This window comes from Montipora capricornis, chromosome 11 (genome assembly GCF_036669925.1).
Source record: "Montipora capricornis isolate CH-2021 chromosome 11, ASM3666992v2, whole genome shotgun sequence".
NCBI lineage: Eukaryota > Metazoa > Cnidaria > Anthozoa > Scleractinia > Acroporidae > Montipora > Montipora capricornis.
The window spans coordinates 22134618-22152117 of NC_090893.1; the positions used below are offsets into that span (position 1 = coordinate 22134618).

The following is a 17500-nucleotide window of genomic DNA, read 5'->3' on the forward strand; positions in this document are numbered from 1 at the left end:
GGACAAAGAAAGAGTATTATGGTATTTTGCGCTTCGGCCAATAGAGTATGTGCACGGCGGCGATGTTGGAGGACCGAAACAATTAAAGATATTTGCATAAAAATAACATTTATTCCCCAAAAGGAATATCATTCTATGTTTCGGTCCTCCAATATGGCCGCCGTGCACATACTTCGAATTCTCACGGCTGGACTGAATCTAGCATGAAATGGAGGCTAATGCGGACAAATTTTTTCAAATGCAAATTAATTTGCCCGCATTAGCCTCCATTTCATGCTAAATCCTGTCCAACCGTTAGAATACGAAACTGGCCTATTGACCATATTCGTATTCTCAGTATGGGACTGGAACTAGCTCGTGATAGAGGCTAATGCGGGGGAATCTTTTCAAATGCGAATATTTAACAATTATCCATGAGCCCGCGCTGGATACAAGATGGTAAATAACCAACGAGGCGCGTAGCGCCGACTTGGCTATTACCAAGCAGTATCCAACAAGGGCGAATGGAGTAATTGTTTTATTAATTCTCAACCTTCAGTTTTTGTAAATTTTATTTAAGTTTAAATAAAATACTGAGCGAGATTTGCTGCATTCATTTCCATAAATAAAAAGGTCAAACGCTGGCATAATGGCTGGTAACCGAGATCCAGTGAACCAATGAGAAAGCTAGAATTGCATTGTCGGAGGTTGAGAATATCTGAATGTAGTAATTTTTATAAATTTTTATATATTTTTATATATCCCCCCCCCCCCCCCCCCCCCCCCCATTTGCCTCCATTGCAAGCTACTTCCAGTCCAAATACGAATATGGTCTATTGAGTGAGCATGCTTAATGCAAGCCGCGAAGCGCGATAAAAGAGTGCATATCGTGAACCCTTTCTCGACTCACGACACGCGGGCATTACACGCTCTCTTGAAAATCTCAAAGAAGAGTAACGGGTGTTGGTCGCACTTTGGGGTTAAATCGTGATTAAGGCATGATAAATGACGCTTTAGCTAAAGCGCGTGTGTGGCCACACAAAAAGTGGATTTCGAGATCTCGGCAGACGGCGATGTAATTGAAACCAAAGACGGTAGACCTCAAAGAGCTAAACCGCGATCTAAAGCGTGTCAAAGAGCAGGCTTTATCTCGAGCTCTATCTTGAGGTTGCTCGGTTATCCAATCTTTTGCGAGCTCAAAAAATACTGCCGTCTGGCTATTGTTGGCGTTGGCAAATTGGCGAGAAGAAATCGAAAATGTCTGATTATCCTCAGCGGAGATAAGCAAAGGAATGGTGAAAAACTCATTAGCAGATTGCTAAACCGTGATTACAAATAGCGCCTCCTTGGAGAGCGTTTATCGAGAGTTAAACCACGATTAAGGTATCCAGTGCGACCACAGCCATAGTGTATATACATCGTCGCCACGTTCAAATATAAATGGCCCCTACTGATCGGGAAATCTCCGAACTTTTGGAAAGTCTGAAAAGGTAGTCTAACATTTTCGTCGGGAAGTCCGTGCTACATTGGATTGTCGTCCGTTTGTTAATTGTAGTAAATTTTGCAAATGTCCTAATCACGCCGTTGTCCATTCGATTCCTCCATTTGAACGAACCCATCACCAACCTATTTCCATTCGTAAACAAACAAGGTAAAAGTTTCAAATGTCAATTCCTTTTTCTTTGGAAACATAGTTCATATTTCCTTTTTTTTGTTTCCTTTCACAGGACTTGACGTAAAGGTTAGTTCTAATGGATTTTGTTTCGTTGTGCCCTATGTTTTTTTCTTGACTCAAAACAATTCAGAATTACATTTGTTTCCTTTGCTCTTTAAAATTGTCTGTTAGTCAATTTAAGAGTGCGTTCGATTGACCCTGTTCCGGAATAAGACCACGTGGAGTGATGATTTAAAACGGCATGTTTGGCGTTTTGAAGCAACAAGGATAAGAAAGATATGCTTAAAATAACATTTTAGCAGGTGTTTGACAATTTTGATGTGAATCTCCTTAAAAACGAAGGATTTCTAACTTCTATTCCACGTATTCCTATTCCGGAATACGTGCGTTCGTTTAACCCTTTTTTGGAATAAGAATGCGTGGAGTGCTAATTTAAAACGGTGTGTGGCGCTTAGAAGCAACAAGCAGATGTACTTGACAATTTTAATGTGAATCTCAGACTGTAAAAACGAAGGATTTTTAACTTCTATTCCATGTATTCCTATTCCGGAATACTGTCAATCGAACGCGCCATAAATATTTTTTGTTTGTCATGTTAGGGAATTTATCGTGTCTCCGGCGTGAAGTCAAGAGTCGAGAAACTATGCCAGGTAAGGTCAGAAGATTCAGTCTAAATATAATTTGTCTCCAGTGAGGATTTTTATTGGTAACTACATTGAAAAATGACTTGGGACTCGTCAAAGGTCACCATTTTCAAAGTTGAAACTTGCAATTTTCGCAATTGCTTCAACGTGTGACCGACAAGCCTGGTCAAACGTTGTTGGGATGCCTTTGTTTTTATGCACCAAAAAACCGTTCTTAATTATGTGCTTTGCTTTTTCTAAAAAATTATAATACCGAAGCCTGATAAGCGTAAACCGTTGGTTGAGAGGTGTGAAAACCTGTAGGTTTCCACGGTATTTAACGCCGGTTAGCGCTAACCATGCTTCAAGCAACCCGGGCCACGGGCCCGTTTCTCGACAGTCCCGAAACTTTTCGGGCCTTTTTCGGGCCATTTTCGGGAGTCACAATTCCCTATGTATCTCAAGAACGGAGAGATTTTAAGTCATTCTGCTTTTTGTTAACTTGAAAACTTGTTTAAAGACAAGCGGAAGGCAGTTTCGTAAATGGCTTTTCGGGCCCGAAACGTTATTGGGACTTTCGAGAAACAGGCCCCTGCGGGAAGCTTTAGCAACGAGCTCCCTAATATAGGGAGTTTAAGAAACGACGACGGCTACGGCAACGACAACGCCAAAAAGCAGTAATGTTATTGGTTAAAAGAACCAAAATGATCGTGCTGCACGTGCGGCACGCATTTTTTAACAATTTTCTCGCGTACTCGTCAAAACTACCACGTGAAATGACCAAATTTAAGGTTTTGACGACAACGTGGACAAACTACAGTGAATCTTTCAGTCTCACTCTTTACTTCAAATCCGTCCGTACCAATCCAGTTATAGGACACTCCGCCCATATTGTATAATATAAACAAGAAGGAATAATCATGAAGTACTTAGAATAGCTCAAACTTATAGTTTGAAGTGACGTTTTCGTCGCCGTAGCCGTCGTGGTTTCTTAAACTCCCTAATTACGGTTTGGACGGCGACGTGGGTTCACAACCGTGAATACCGTCCGTACCGATCTTGTTGCAGGAGAAGTTCGTCCGCAGCTCCAAACGTGAACAAGATGGGATACTCGCGAAATATTGAAGTGTGTTCAAAGATACAGTGTGAAGGGACGTGTTCTCTGTTGTGGCTGCCCTAGTTTATTAAACTTCTCATTGTCATTGTGGACGCTCCCTGATGTATTTACCGCGATCAGATTTCACAGTAGCTAGCGCTTGGGGTAGCTAACATCTCGAGCTAACTCGGGCTAATATCTTCCAGCATTACCAAAGGACATGCTAACACGGCGTGGTGCTCGTTCTTCAGTCTTCACAGTGTGGGGTTTCCCCCAAGTTTTGTGTAACTTTTCGTAATTTGTATCCGACATTGTGTCTCTCGTTTTACCTTTGCAGGCATTTGAGAATGGTGTTTTTCATGCTGATTTGTCTGATACCCCTCCACACGTCATCGCGGCTGTCCTCAAACTCTATCTCCGTCAGGTGAGTAAATCTGTTCCTGTCGATACCCCGTCGAGAAATCGTCCTTTTGACCTCCTTGTCATAACAAAGAGATTTCATACAGCGTTTACGGTAAACAGCACACGTCAGATTGAAATTTGCCTTTTGCCAAAGTCAGTTTGATTTTGACTGATTTCTTGCTGTTAGTTTACAGAAATAGCCCATTTCCGGGTTGCTGTTTTCCTCTGTTGCAAAGTGAGTCCTGGTGCACAACCATTAAAATGGAATTGAATGGGGCATTTTCATGGAAATCAAATTATTTATCGTTTGAATGGTTTAGCACCAAGACTCGTTTTGAACGAGAGGCAACAGCAAGTCTTAAATGGCCTATTAAAAGTGCCTTTATTCCTCACCAAACCTTTCCATTCTACTTGCTCTCCGAAACTGCCCCAAATATCTTTTGTTTTTTTTACTACTTTTTATCGAAAACTCACTTTTCCATTCGCTTTGTGAAGCGGGACAAGTGGCCTCAGTTTGATCCTTGACCGAGCAATGAAAGGGAATGGATTCGGTAACGGGTTCACGTCTCAAAACACTTTAAAGGACTCTCCCAATGCAAAGTAGTCTGTGACGTCATCTCGGTATTAAACCCATTCCTCTACCGTGCGCGGTCGTATATCAAATGACAACTAGCTTTTCCACCTTTTAAGAGCCTCTAAAAAGTGGATTCGAAGGGGAGGGCTCAGCGAACAAAATAATTCGTTTTAGACAAGTTCCGAGAATTTTGAAGTGTTAGGCACTTAAAGCAAGAGGCCATCTTCGAGATCATGTCTGCCTCCTCTTCAAAGCGAGTCTAAGAGCGAAGTTTTCGTATGAAAATTAGTTTTCATTCATATGTAAAGTAGAACTAATTACCGTCACAAAAACTTCGCACTTGGAATCGCTTTGAAGGACTAAGCGGACAGGAACTCGGAAATGGCCTATTTGGCAAAAGAAAAAGGCTAGGTGGAAATAGGGAATTTTAATGCTCTTGTGACATTAAGTACCTTCTGTTACACCCACCGTTCCACGTAGAGGCGATAGACCACTTTGGATATATTAAAATTCAGCTTGACAGCGAAGCCTAAAGGACACAAACAAAGGAAACTGAATGGACATATTTATTCATTTCTTTTGTTTGTGTCCTCTAAGCCTCACCATCAAGCTTAATTTTTAATATATTGAAAGTGTTCTTGTAGCCAGTTTCAAAACAACCATGATACTCTTTGTTAGTCCCTGCAAAAGTTTGCATTGTCAGCATTGTTTCCCGTTTCTCTTGGGACCATCGGAGGTCCCAAGAGAAAATAAAAACAATGCTCATGCAAAATTTTGGAGGGACAAACAAAGAGTATTATGGTATTTTTGATATTGGCAAATGCAAAATCTCTCGTTATGTCGTCGCCAAACCTCCCCCCTTCCCTCCCCCCCCCCTTCCTCACTCCCTCCCCCGTGGGCACCCCTTACTTGTTGCAACTGAATTTTTGGTGACTTTTTTCGAAAATCTACAATCTTCATTTCGGCTGTGCATAGGTAATAATTTATCCCTTTGATTTCCAAGGGTGATCAGTATGTAATTTCTCCTCGCAATTTCAGTGCAAAATCAGTCAGACTGGTATTGAGAATGAAGAATCTTATCAGCTTGCAGAGTTGTGGCGTTGATAGAACACCAAATTCTAATGACTACTCAACAAAGAAATCCGTGGTACTACTCAGGAAAATTAACGTTTTGACCGTGGAAATGAAAGGCTTAAAATGTTTCCTTTGAACCCTACTTCCCTAGTGATCGCTTTTCAACGGTCTCTATCCCTTCGACCGCCGAACTACGTTGTTTTCGTTTGACGCCCAACCAGCCACCGATCATCTCCTCTCAAGATGAACAAAATCCTTTTTTTTGCCCTGCCCCCGTGATGCTTCTTTCACAACCTCCCCTCTCTTAGGTGAGCTGATGTTTAGCATTACGCTTTATCTTCTCTTCAGCTTCCAGAATCACTTCTGACTTTTAGATTGTACCCCGAGTTCATAAGAATTGCAAAGGTGAGTGCTTTTAAGTTGCTTTTCAGCGTGGAGCCTTGAGACTTGATTCATTCACTACGGAGCTTAGAGCGAGTTTCAAGCGAGTGTCGTAAAACCAAAACCAAAGTCATTACTTTGGCCAATCTAACAGGACGGAGACAATCCAGTAAACCAATCAAAACTCGAATTAATTACACGTAGCCGACACAAGGCGCGGGGAAATGTGCACGCGCGAGCCACGGTTGGTTTTGGTGTCACTTCTGATTGGTTGAAACAGACTGTTGGCTTTGGTTGCCATGGAAACTTAACAAAACTCGTGCGCCACTTTCCTAACCAATCAGCTGTGACCTGCGCTTTTCTTCCGCGCTGTACCGAGGTCTTCAAGTATTTTGTTAGAATTTTTTGCAGTTAAATTGATTGTTTGAGTTGGCAATAACAGTCACTTCTATTTTCGCTTGCTATCTGTTGTTTTTCCTTTTTCGTTCATAGGAGAGCTTCTCTGTCATCAGCAACGCAAGAACGTGCAAGGAAGCTTGTCAGAACGAAGATCTCCGAGAAGATTACGACAACCTCATCAAGAAACTTCGAGAGATCGTAATGCAACTACCGACGGCTAACCGAGTGACTGCCGAGCGGTTGATTAAGCATCTGAAGCGTGTGTCGGAACACGATGAGGCAAATGCCATGCCTGGGAGTAATCTAGCCATTGTGTTTGGACCCACATTGCTCAGACCATGGTAAAGTTAGTTCAGTGTAGTCTTGTTCAGTCATGTCAAGTTAAGTTAAGTTAAATAATTAACCGACCTATCAGACTAGTTACCCTTCGGGAGGTCGTCGGTTTATCTTCGGCCAGACCAACGCTCGGGGTCTTTAAAGGGGCCTTGTCATGCTAAATTTGCGGTTTTTGGGTCAAAACTGGGTAAAAATCTAAATTCGTACTTCAGTTCACACGTACAACATTCCTGACAACCCTATGAGAAGATATGAAGTGTATTTATGGCACAAAGAGCTATTCGTGTTTAGTTTTTGGCGACTTTATTCACTCCCACAGTGTTAAGTACATTCTAAAACAACTATTCACCTCAGTGTGGCTAGCTAGTGGTGGATATTTTCCTCGCCACCGCTAAAACTGGCCACTTCTACTTCGGTGAATAGTTGTGAACTACCAGATAAATCAAATATCCATCCAAAAAGCGACATCATGCAAAGCCATTCAAATTATCCATTAGATTGCGATAAATCGAACTTAGAGTTGTTTTCACACGAGTGTCGTGAAACCAAAACCAAAGTTATTCCTTTGGCCAATCAAAAAGGACGGAGACAATCCAGTAAACCAATCAAAACTCGAAGTAATTACACGTAGCTGACACAAAGCGCGGGAAAATGTGCACGCGCGAGCCACGATTGGTTTTGGTTTCACTTCTGATTGGTTGAAAAAGTGGCGCGAGAACTTTGAACCAATCAATGAGTGAAGTAATGCAAAAGCAAGGTAATTCGCTGATTGCCGAAAACCGCTCTATTGTGCAAAACATCCTTCCCTAATTAAGGTCTGATGTTGAGTTTTTAATATTTTCAGCGAAAACGAAGCGACCTCTACTCTCTCGGCGCTTGTGGAGATGCCTCATCAAACTCGCCTGGTAGAACTGCTAATTGCCAGTCCTGAGGTATGGTGAATAGATCACACGCTGTTAGCGCTCGATATTAGTTGTGGTTGTCTTGTCTGAGAGTAGTAAATTCGCTGTTTTGAAAATATGGCACGCAGCGCGAAAGAAGTATAGAGGTCTTACGATGATTGCGATGTAAAAGAACTAACATGATATTGTTTAGGCGTCCACCAACGAGGAAACAATTTTGCGGAACCAATTGAACTAATGGCCTTAGCGGAACATTTCCGTAAATTCCTCGAGACTGTATAGAGATCTATTTTCTATCTATAGAAAACTTTATCCGTTCGGATTTGAAGTGTCGGCGATTTCAGGAATGAAATCTTTTTACTTTAGAAAATTCTTGCGAGCCTCTTCAGATTACCCAAAATTGCAAAAATAAACCTCTCGGGAACATCAGAGACTTTTCTCCTGGTAGAAAACGTTTAAGGTAATGTTTTAGTGATTTGATTGTATTCGACAAACCTCAAAAAGTTTTGGGTGAGATTTAAGAAATCTGTTTAGTACTTATCGTTTGTGAAATAACCAGCCCGAAAAATTGGTATATTTTGCTTAGTAACTCAACGAATGCTGCCCAGTTTTGAAACTTTGGCAAGTTGTATAACTGTTACTCATTTTCAAGATTTTTTCGCTTTCGTGACGAGAAAGCCAGCCATACTCCTTGAAACTGTTTCACTTACCCTTTCAACTTTTTTTCAGGTTTTTGACCTTCCATCCAATGACGATTCAAGATCACGCGATACACGCGTTGAGGTAATTCTACCGCAAACTTCATTGCTTCAAAAGTTTATGTTGGATCTGGATTTTCTCGTCTCAGGAAGCCGTGTTCTTTTTGTCAGCCCCAAGAATAACGACTTCCGCTAATTATGTACTTCCGGTTCTTCCGCGCAGTCTCAGAAATTTGAAACACAAGTGGTTGCCAGCGATTGCAAAAAGATCTTTCACTCCAACAGCGCATAGCAACGACGTCGGGAACGGCAACGAGAACGTCATCACAAACCATAAATTCGCGTTATTGTAATCACTTCGAGACTATTCCAAGCTTTTTAACATGACAGTGGTGTGGCATTCCCTCAAGAATGAAACCGATATGAGTTAGGCTTAATTTAGGGGAGAAAATGAAAATTTATCTCTAAGTGCTGACGTCCGCCATAAAACCTCAAATTTGTGTTTTTAAGTTGTTTTGCTGACGACAGCAAAGAAATGGACTAAAATGAAAAACGCACGTGCAGGGTGTGCAAACCTAAAAAAGTGCGAATTTATATTGTGCGATGACGTTTTCTTTGCCGTCGCCGTCTTCGTTGTTTAAGTTCCCTTTAAACTCCTTATAGATGGTTTTCAGTCACGTGATGAGACGGCCATGTAGGTGCAAAAAACAATAGCAAATTATGGCTCATGTTTTGCATTATAATATAGTCAAATTCCCAAAAGACTTTTTTCTCTACTTTTCTCCAACATGGCTGCTGTGACATCTGGTGAAAACCATCTATTTGTTGTCGTAAGACGATAGTTAGAACTCAACGTTACGTTAATTATTTGTCCGCAGAAATTCACTCCTCCGTCGTGCTTGACAGGAAGGATAGCGTGGTTACTATCCAAAGTCTACGATCTGCTGGAGGTAGGAAACAATGACCCGTGGCTTTGTATTCGTGTCTTTCGCCGCATTCGCTGAAAAAAGAGTGCTGTTGGGATTAGTAATATGGGCCTTAGTGGTTCGCGGCTTTCCAAGACAAAGACTATTAGAAATCACAGTATTTTTGCGCAAAACAAGAATGCCAAAAATGCCTTAGACTCGTCTCGAATTCGACAATCCTTTCTACTGAGCTTTCTTTTTTCGTAAGAACTTCTCGTTCAACGTTTTCATAGTAAAGTCTATTCTATCCATTCCTTAAATTCTGCTGTGACTGGAAATGAAGGGATGAATTCTTGGAAATCCATATTTCTAATTTTTCCTCTGTCTATTACACAGTTCCACGTAATAGACCTTATTCACGATGGCCGCCATGTTGGATTTGCTAGTATCATGCAAATTAGGTACACACTTCTGAGGAGGCAAACAGCACAAGTTCGAGAGGTTATAACGAACATTTTAACCACACAGATTTTTTTTCACATTCATTGAATGTTTATCACCTAAGTAGTAAAATAGAATGATTACACAAGTTACTTCGATGTTCTTTTTAGTGAAAAATGAGCAGATAACGAAGTAGAAAGTCAAAATGTCAAAGGCAGTCAAAGATATAAAATTATTATAAAAGGTACTTAATTCCAAATTCTAAAATGTACTTTTAGCAATGTTATCTTCAATATTTCGACGAGCCGATTTTCAGCAATTTGCCTTTTTTCCAATGTTTGCCCCCCAGCATAACACATGGCTAATTTGCATGACAATTTGAAAACCAACATGGTGGCTATCGTGAATAAGGCCAATTCCACGAAAGTTCCAAATGTCATTTCTTGGGGGGCCATGACTCAAAGTGGAATGAAACCTGCGTTTCGCTCGTCCGAAAGATCTTTAATTCAACATAAATTGTTCTTGTTTTCCGTTCATTAATTAGGTGCAGCCCAAGATGAAAGTTATGAAGGAGGTGATGAAGCCAGGTAAGAATGAGAGTTTTTAGCCTAGGATGTCATAACAGGTTTTTCTAACGTCGTGAGAATGTTAAAATTTCTGAGAGGCTTCCTTGGTTTCGTCGGGTTTTTGTTGCTTTATCTTCATCCTTAATGTTTTAACAATGCATACGTTATTTGTGTTCGCGTAGCTTTATGAACACTCCTGAATCAAATTCATCACAGTCTGTTCTGGGACTTACTCCTCCTCGTCCGCATCAATCATCGTAAGTGATAAGCATGCGTTTCTCTCGTACCTTACGCAACTTTGTTACTTTTAATTCAAAGCGTTTTGTTATTGAGTTATTTTTTTTGCTTTTCTATTTAGGCCCTTAAACGCACTTCAACAATCTACTAAACTGACTGTATCACCTTCACCGTCAACGTAAGTATTACGGTGTGATATTAAACGACGGCGTGCCATCGATGGATGGGTCCTTTTGTTGCACGCACTGGACATTGGATTTGTTCGGGCGTGTCAAAGAGTACTCCCTTGTTAGGGGGGGTGGGGGGGTATTTACATGAGACCGGAACGAACTCAGACCGGCATAAGTTCGCATCGGCCGCCATACATTTCTTTTTATGCGTTTCCATGAGACCGGCCTGATAATTAGCTCAGACAGGTCTGGCTTCGTGTCAGTTGCCGGACCGAGATGAGAAATTCTTGTACCAGTCTGAGTTCGTACCGTTCTCATGTAAATGACAACAAATCTCAGACCGGGTCCAGAAATTTCAAGCCTGTATTCTTTTCGGTCAGCCCATATATTTTTTAGACAAAACATATCATTTCATCCCGAAACCAGGCACCAAGCATTTCGTCCCGGTTTCATGTAAACTGCAGCAAAAATTTCATATCGGTACAAGTTCATACCGGTTTGAGTTCGTCCCGGTGTCATGTAAATACCCCTTTAGTCACGTTCTGTTGATGATGATTACAGTGAAACCTGTATTAAGCGGACACCGTATTAAGCGGACACCCTCTATTAAGCGGACAGTGGCCGAATACCCTAAATTTATATCCCTTATTTACTATAAATCAAACCTTTATTAAGCGGACACCTGTATTAAGCGGACGCGGACACTTAAAAAGTACTTGAAATGGTCATTTCTATTGTTGCCAACCTGTATTAAACGGACACTTGTAATTAAACTCCACCACACAACGTGCCAGACACCGGAAACGAGGAAGGCGCCAACCACCAATTTTTCTATTTTGAAAATTAAAAACGTGACTTGACAAACGGTGTTTGTTGCATACACAAGGACAAAAGAAACCGTAAATGCATACACGTCCACGAAGCCTGTACAGCTAGTATACAACAAATCCTTCGTTGATCAGTTTATCTTTTAACCAGTTACAAGATTATCTGAAATGCTGCTGGAATATTCCAGATATCATGGACAAGAAGATCTAACGCTGGCCATTAGCAAGGCAACCGACTTGCTTCAGAAAATGAAATTTAAAAGGCTCAAACAATCAAGAATTGATGACTATTATTGTTAAGGATTAGTACATTCAACAGCTTAGAAAAGGACAAAGTTTTTATGGTTTTTATGTACAATATACAGCTTGTTTGGTTCATTTGATCAGTTTAAGAGTACAGTATTGATTCGTTATGTTTGTATAGAGCTTGTTTCACTCGTCTGATTTCTTCAAATTTGAGGTGTAATCTATGTTTGTAGTAATCGGATCAGTTGTTCCACTTAAAAAAAATAAATAAATACTGTAATGCAAACATATCTTGTCGCAGTCGCTGGGAGTATTCTAAACATTTCCACCGTTCATTTTAATGGTATTTGACACCTCATAAGACGTTATTTATCGAAACCTGTATTAGGCGGACACCCTGTATTAAGCGGACACTAGAGCATTCCCCAAGGGTGTCCGTTTAATACAGGTTTCACTGTACTTTTAAACTCATTAATAATTCATGACCTAACAGCCTATCAAAACACCGATAAAACGTCACGTGCATGAGCCTTGTACTCGATAAAACATTAGACTTCTTTATATTAAGAAACGAACAGTAATGAGACCCGGCTTGTTTTTCTTGTTTGCCAATATCGTCCCCTCACATTTTGAACCTTTTTTCGGACTCCCAATGGACATGCTTTTTTGGAATGTTTTTGAAGCCGTTCAAAAAACTCACAGCACGTGTTTTATTGGGTCTATAAAACTGCTACTGTACTCGTTTTTTAAACATTACACAATCGGGAGAATAAAAATAGTGGTGATTGTGACAATAATGATGTGACGACGAAGCAATGGGCGGGTTCACACGAGAGGCATAAGAAGGCTTTAAGTATGCCCGAGTTCAACTTTGAGTGCAACTCAACGCGGTTTACTTTAGTTAAAGGACCTTGCTTTGTAACCTTAGAAACGGTCTAGTGGTTTTCACACCTGTTTAGCCTTTCCTCAACCTTGTTGGAAGTCTAATAAATAAATAAATGAACTCTCCTAATAACTGCAGACACTTAGTTATTATGTCGTTTCCATGGAAAGGAAATATCGATGCACACGAAGATAATCTTTTTTTAGGACTATCGAAAGCAAGCTGTAAGTTACACCAAGGTCGGAAATCAAACCCCTTCCCTGGCTTAACCTGAAAAGTATTGTCACGTTTGGAACTTGTAATTAAACGAAGCTGTTCGCCTACCAGAGATGCACGCAATGTGACGCCGTCGGGAGCCAAGCCTCTCTCCCTAAATTTGTATTTACACTTCATCGTTTGGGAGCGTTATATTACTAACTTTTACACTGTTTTCTTTGAAGTAGAAGCAGCCTTGGGTTTGGATCAGACTTCTTCGAGTTACTTGCAAGGTCCAACAGCCGAAGCGATGAGGTAAGTCATTTTTCTTTCCTCTTTCTGAACACAGCCGCAATTTGTTGAGGCTTGTTGGTAAGGTGAGGGTAGAAAAGCCTCCATTACCTGTAATCGCTGTGATGTCCACCATTGTTCCCTGCTAGCAGAGCTTTCTTGTTTTGCGTTCGCTGGGTTGACGAGTGCAGGAAAAGACAACTCCGCCAAGGTTCGAAACTCACCTTAATCCGGCCGTCGTCCACGATCTTGGACGGCACTGTTCAATACGCATGCCTCATGACATGTTTGCTGACTGTGACTTGAGCCCACTGTGTCTCGCGCATTCCTTTACAGTCATTCCGCTGTCGTAAAGTGAGCCCACACAACATGTGAAGTATCACGTGAGGACTCGGTCGCTAAGTAATCGTCGCGCATGCTCAACACAGTGTGTTTCGACCAATGACAGAGGTCTCTTTTGCTGTGTTCATCAGCTTAGCGAACGCAAAAGAAAAGAAACCTCTTTTGGTGGAGAACCCCTGTTTCCCAGTTTTTGGCCGCTTCTTTTCAAAGTCAAACAGCAACTTACATCATCTTTTTCCGTGCAGTGGTATCATACTAGAGCGGTTTTCAATTGAGTGTCGAAAGTAATTAGATAATTACTTTGGTTTATGATTACTTCACTCAGTGATTGGTTCAAAGTTCTCGCGCCATTTTTTCAACCAATCAGAAGTGAAACCAAAACCAATCGTGGCTCACGCGTGCACATTTTCCCGCGCTTTGTGTCGGCTACGTGTAATTACTTCGAGTTTTGATTGGTTTGCCGGATTGTCTCAGTCCTTTTTGATTGGCCAAAGTAATTACTTTGGTTTTGGTTTTACGACACTCAATTGAAACTCGCTCTATAAAGAAACACTAATTAATTGAGCGCTCAAGTGTGTCTTATTGCCTTTCAGAAAAATGCTCACGCAGGTTATAGTATCCCAGAATTCTTATTGTCTGAGTCGTCTCAGAAGGTCCCACATGCAAACCAAGAAGACTCGGACGTAGAGGATGAATACGAAGATGATACAACGCAAGGTCAGGAGATCTCTTTTATTTGGTCACTTCACAGACCAGGGGGTCGTTTCTCAAAGATCTCGAAACTTTTCGGGCGTATTTCGGGTAACATATAGAGAAAAGTTCACGAGTGCGCGAAAGAGTGAAATAGTTTTCAACAGGAGAAGAGAAATTTCGTATCTCCAAGCGGCCATGTAATGTTCTATTTATTATACAAACACCAATGAAATACTAAATCATTTTGCGAAATGCGCGATGTAACCGCGTAACCAACAGTCATCTTTTCACGTGTGAAGATATATCAAGAGAAAATGAGGGGACTGAGAGGGAGGCTCAGTTATTTTTAGACGAACGGAAGTCTTTGTTCTAGCGGAAGTCTGTCTTCCGAGACGTCCGCATGTAGTCTTGCCTCGCTCTCAGGTTCTTATTGAAAAGAGAAAATGGCGGCGCACATGGACGGTTGATGAATATTTATATTCATTCAAACATCAGACCGAGGTTGGCCTGCATGGGGACGTCTCGGAAGACGAAGCAAAGACTTCCGCTCGTCTAAATATAACTTTCGTGGACATGACATATCCCAAGGGCTGGACCGGGAGCCTCCCTCTCTGTCCCCTCATTTTCTCTTGGATATATGGGTGATTGACCAAGCGTGAGGTCAAGATGGTTGGATATTGGCCAAGTTCCTTTTTTGCGTGTTTATGGACCGAGACGAAGTGAAAACTTTGAAAATACGCGTGAAATTAATCGTTCATGGCCCTCGGGCCCATGCGATTACATATGCTAATTTTATGGACTACACTTCAACATAGGTGGTCGACTTGGAAAGAGACCACTTTATTCTGTTTGGCGTATTTCCGATGTGATTTTAAGTGTTTTATTATTTGGTTTCCTTTGGTAGGAACAAGTGGTTCTCGCACCCCAGAAGATGATCTGGATACATCACAATTCCCCCGACAAATAAACGCACCAAAGTCTTCCCACGAACACTTAGCCGAAGAAAACAACCCTAATGTGACAAAGGACGCCATTAACCTCGTTATGTCTCGGAGCTCTTCGTCGTATTCAGTCGCTCCGAGTTTCACTTCGGATATTCCCGACTCGCTGTTACCCGATCTTTCCGACAAGGTTGGGTCAGACAAAATGAATGACTCGGAAGGTGTCGGATTGCCCGACGAAGTCGTGAAAGCGACCAGTATTCGGACTTGGTCATATTCCAGTGAAACCAGTGCGAAACCACGTCCTCGAACCTTGGCGTTAGTGAAAAGAAATTCGGATCTTCCGGGACGCGTTCAACGTGCGGATGATTTTAAAGCGGGATTTTTTCCTACTGGAATGAAATCGTCTAATAGCGATACTAACCTACATAAGGATCCCTATGCAATTGAAGAGGTGCCGTTTATACCCAATTCTGAAGGTTCTGAGGATACGGTCGAGAGCCCATCAAATGACGAGCTTCAGTCGATTGAAGAGGACAGTCAATTTAATGGACAAAATCTTAGTATAAAAGGAACTGAGGCTGTGAATATCACTCTTACATCCAACCGTGACGTGGAGCTTTGTCCAATGGAGGGTGAATTCAGGCCGGAAACTATTCCCATCGAATATTTCGTCAGTCCTGTTCAATCTCCCACGAATTCCGAGTTACCTTCTCTAAGTAAAACCCAAGCTCCGCCTGTATCAAAAAAACCTGCTCGATCCCCAGTCGTAGAAAATAAGGAGTTTGTACCGGAGGCAGAATCCTCAATGGGAGAAGTCCAGTCTGGTTCGGAAGTTCCAGCTGGAGTAGAGTCACGTGCGCTTATTGTACCAGTAATGACTGCATTACAGGAACGAAGGCCTTCCACACCGGATTGCTCCACTGCGAAAGGGTCAAATGATACCAAAGTCCCGGGTAGAGTTCAAAGTCCAGATGAATCTCCAAGGAAACAAGAGATGATTAGCGCTGTCGATGAGAAAAAGTCCGACGTCAAAGCCCTAACTCGGTCTGCTTACACTACCCGGGTTTCTGTAAAAGATCGGATGCAGCAGTACGAACGTAATCGTTCTCTCAGCACCGAATTAGGTCGGAGAAATTCGTCGGAACTTTTCAACCCGAACCCGGTTGCCTCGCGGAAGCAGTTGTTCGAACGAGGCGAGCGGGGCGGTTATAAGCGTGTTGGTGATATAAACGCTAAAAAATCGCGGAGTGATTCAGGAAGCGGCTCAAGCTCGGCCAGTGGAAGCCCTAAGTTGTCTAGGAAACGAGTCAATGGTACCGGAGATGCAAGTAACGCAAGTCCTGTCAGCGGTAGTCCTAAATTCCGAAGGAAAAGGGCGAATGACAGCGGAGATGTCGAGAAAACAAAACCTGTTGAACAGGAAAAACAAGCGGAACCTCGGCGTCGCCGACGAAATAATAGTTCGGAAAAATCCGATCGTCCACCGAGTTTAGTCCTGGATAACCAAGAACAGGTGGAGAGTTTAAAGGCGAGTCGACCGAGAAGCGGCGATTTTTCTTCACTGAAACTTGACTTACCCGAGGAAGAAAAAGAGAGACTTACGAAGAAAACAATAGATATACCTTTTGAGGAACACCCAAGTGAAAGACTCAGATCCGAGCGACCACGAAGAAGCCCGAACACTAGTCCGAGGAGTAGTCGGGGAAATGTTCGCACTCCGTTTCCAGATGACAGCGCCGGAGAAAATAGAGAGCCGCAGTTTGTGTAATCGATTCTGAAGTGGCGTCGTTCGTTTACTGGAACAAGTGATGCCGGAGATGTTTATAGAAAAATAGGCATAATGAATGAAACCTATTTCTCAATTTAGTCAATAACCTGTGGAGGTTTTGGTGATATGCGGTTAGAACATGAAAAGACCAGGCTGTACTGCAAAGTGACTCAAGTTGTGAAGTTAATATATGAATGGAATTCAACGGAAACGATTAGCTAAAATTCGCGAAAAATGACCTTTGTCGAGATATCTTGAAATTTTCTCCCAGGAAGTATTTTCTGAAATTCCGTTTTGCTTTTTCTTAACACTTAGCCGTTGCAGAAGAATCCCGAATAAGGGGGCATTTTATCTCTGAATCTCGTTATAATGGAAATAAATGATCGACACGGTCAGTCGCTTCTCCATGGCCAGTTGCCAAGGTGGATCTTTTTGGAAAACCTTATCTCTCGTGGGATAATGTTGATATTATCGAAGGAAATTAAGCAATCGTCTCTTCAATTTTTTAATAACTTTACTGCGGCCATTTAATCATTCAATTTCACTGGTTAAAGAAAGCATTTGATACTAGAGACGGACCCTCTTTTATATACATATTTTAAGAACGGTACAATTTTATGTCGTCATAAGAATATTTTTGAGAGTTGTAAATGTATACTTAAACAGAACAACTTATGCATATCTGTGAATGCGTAGTCATGTTGAATGTAACGTTGACTTGGGGCCCGTTTCTCGAAAGTCCCGAAACTTTACGGGACATTTTCGGGTGTCACAATTCCCTCTGTATCTCAAGAACAGAGAGGATTTAAGTCGTCAAATTTCACAGTCAGTTTGCTTTTAGCTACCTTGAAAA

At 41.7% G+C, this 17500-nt stretch overlaps 1 protein-coding gene across 1 annotated transcript in view; it reads left to right on the forward strand.

Moving 5' to 3' along the window:
- The window catches only part of LOC138025011 (rho GTPase-activating protein 45-like), a 56824-nt gene extending 39488 nt beyond the window's left edge, over window positions 1-17336 (forward strand). The window contains 15 exon segments of the mRNA XM_068872229.1: window positions 1707-1720; window positions 2254-2304; window positions 3711-3797; window positions 5772-5828; window positions 6297-6544; window positions 7384-7471; window positions 8171-8224; window positions 9018-9033; window positions 9036-9089; window positions 10030-10072; window positions 10234-10308; window positions 10410-10466; window positions 12855-12924; window positions 13836-13959; window positions 14840-17336. Of these exon segments, the coding sequence (XP_068728330.1) occupies window positions 1707-1720; window positions 2254-2304; window positions 3711-3797; window positions 5772-5828; window positions 6297-6544; window positions 7384-7471; window positions 8171-8224; window positions 9018-9033; window positions 9036-9089; window positions 10030-10072; window positions 10234-10308; window positions 10410-10466; window positions 12855-12924; window positions 13836-13959; window positions 14840-16647 (2846 nt within the window). The 3' untranslated portion in view covers window positions 16648-17336.
- Window positions 17337-17500: the final 164 nt, after the last annotated feature.